At 35.6% G+C, this 1,655-nt stretch overlaps 1 protein-coding gene across 1 annotated transcript in view; it reads left to right on the forward strand.

Annotated features, from left to right (window-relative positions):
• LOC104464839 (regulating synaptic membrane exocytosis protein 1-like) overlaps window positions 1–857 on the forward strand; it is a gene marked incomplete at its 3' end in the record, with an annotated part of 66,225 nt that extends 65,368 nt beyond the window's left edge. Inside the window, exon 21 of the mRNA XM_010077678.1 lies at window positions 745–857. Coding sequence (XP_010075980.1) covers window positions 745–857 — 113 coding nt within the window. The remainder of the gene's footprint in view (window positions 1–744) is intronic.
• Window positions 858–1,655: the final 798 nt, after the last annotated feature.

Consider the following 1,655-nt stretch of genomic DNA (forward strand, 5'->3'; position numbering starts at 1 on the left):
GCGGAAGGTCATCTTCAAATTGAAGAAGATGGTCCTTGTAGCACTGCAACTTCTTGAAAGTTTAAGATTAGATTTATTTTTTTAAACAAATATTATCGTAGGGAAATTGAAAACAAAAGAACAAATAATTTCTTTGAAATAGAACTGAAGTTTAGAGAACAAAGTAGTGCTTTTAAAGGACTTTTGGTAAAAAAAAAAAATTACAAGAAAACTACTGTATTTTTTCCTAGGACTTGTTGAATGGGGAAATTATTCCTCTAAATAATCTTTAGCTATGGTAAGCAGTTATGTTTTAAAATAGTAGTAGGAGTTAATTACTTTAAATTTTAATGCCTGTTTAATGCATTAATTCTTAGAATGCTACTGTAATATTTTCTACATTTGAGCAAATACAGGGTTAGGTGACCATGGATTTATGTCCCTTGCATCCAGAATACTTAACAGGTTTATAATTCAGCCTAGCACCTAAATTCTTTCACTCTTTTTGTATCTGTTGCACCAGCTTGATTAAGTATAGGAAATTGGGATGTCTGGCCATTTTCAGGTAAAGACTCTCACAATGGAAGCAGTTGATTTCTTGACATGAGTGTTGCTTTGTTCTGTGTTTACACCCTGCTTGTTCTACATGTTTGTACATTTCTTTGTTTCGTTGAGATGGAAATAAGCTAAAATGATTGCTAAACCGTTTGTTTTTCCAAAAAGTTTTGGCTCTTTTTAATTTGTTTTCATTGTGTGTTTTTGCAGCAAGCTTAGTAGTGGAAGAGCGAACAAGACAGATGAAAATGAAAGTGCACCGTTATAATCAGACATCAGGGTCTGGTTCTAGCCAAGAACTTGAGCGTGAGCAATATACCAAGGTAAAGTCAGTAGTGTTGGAATGATACTTTGGCTTGAAACTGAAGACATTAACCTGTTTATTTAAAATATTATTTAACCCTGAAGAATACTGTGTTACAAAGCCTGTCAGAAATGTCTTCAAGTAATAACCTTTTAACAGAATTTTTTACCTGTCTGATGTGCATTACAGTTAGTCTTTTATGTCACCTAAAGTGAATCTGTAAAAAGCAGAACACTTCATAACTAATTCAGGGAATTCAACAGCTGTTAAACAAAGCCATGTCACCTCTAGCTTAGGAAGTCCCTGGCCTGCAAATCCCTGGAGGCCGGAAAACTGGGCCATGGAAGTATCATTGTACGTTGGCCCTACTCTTGTTCTTCTCTAGGCCCTTGCTGTGGTCTGACGTGGAGAGAGATAGACAGAATCAGATCCAGTCCCATGCAGCTGTTGCCATATTTGTATAATTTTTTTGCATCCTAATAATGTTCCTTTCCTGAAATTACTTTGATCTCCTTTTCTAATAAAAGTGTACAAATTTCCTCTGATAATTTAGTGTATGTGAAATTACATTAATGCAGTCATGTAGAGAGACCTTTTTTATCTTGATAATGCGAAAATGATATCCCATAACCTTGTAACTCTAAAAGTGTATAGGCTTCTGAGAAAACTGCTGAAAAGATCTACATACCTGCACTGCCGCTTACAAATCAAGCTGCGAGAGGCTGGAGCTGAACTTTCTGCTAAAGACATTTTCCCTTATGACGCCTAACAGAGGGGGAACAGTTGCAGAAGTCAGGAGGGGAAATATTTAGTTAAA

Source organism: Pterocles gutturalis, unplaced genomic scaffold, assembly GCF_000699245.1.
Source record: "Pterocles gutturalis isolate BGI_N339 unplaced genomic scaffold, ASM69924v1 scaffold6333, whole genome shotgun sequence".
Lineage (NCBI taxonomy): Eukaryota > Metazoa > Chordata > Aves > Pterocliformes > Pteroclidae > Pterocles > Pterocles gutturalis.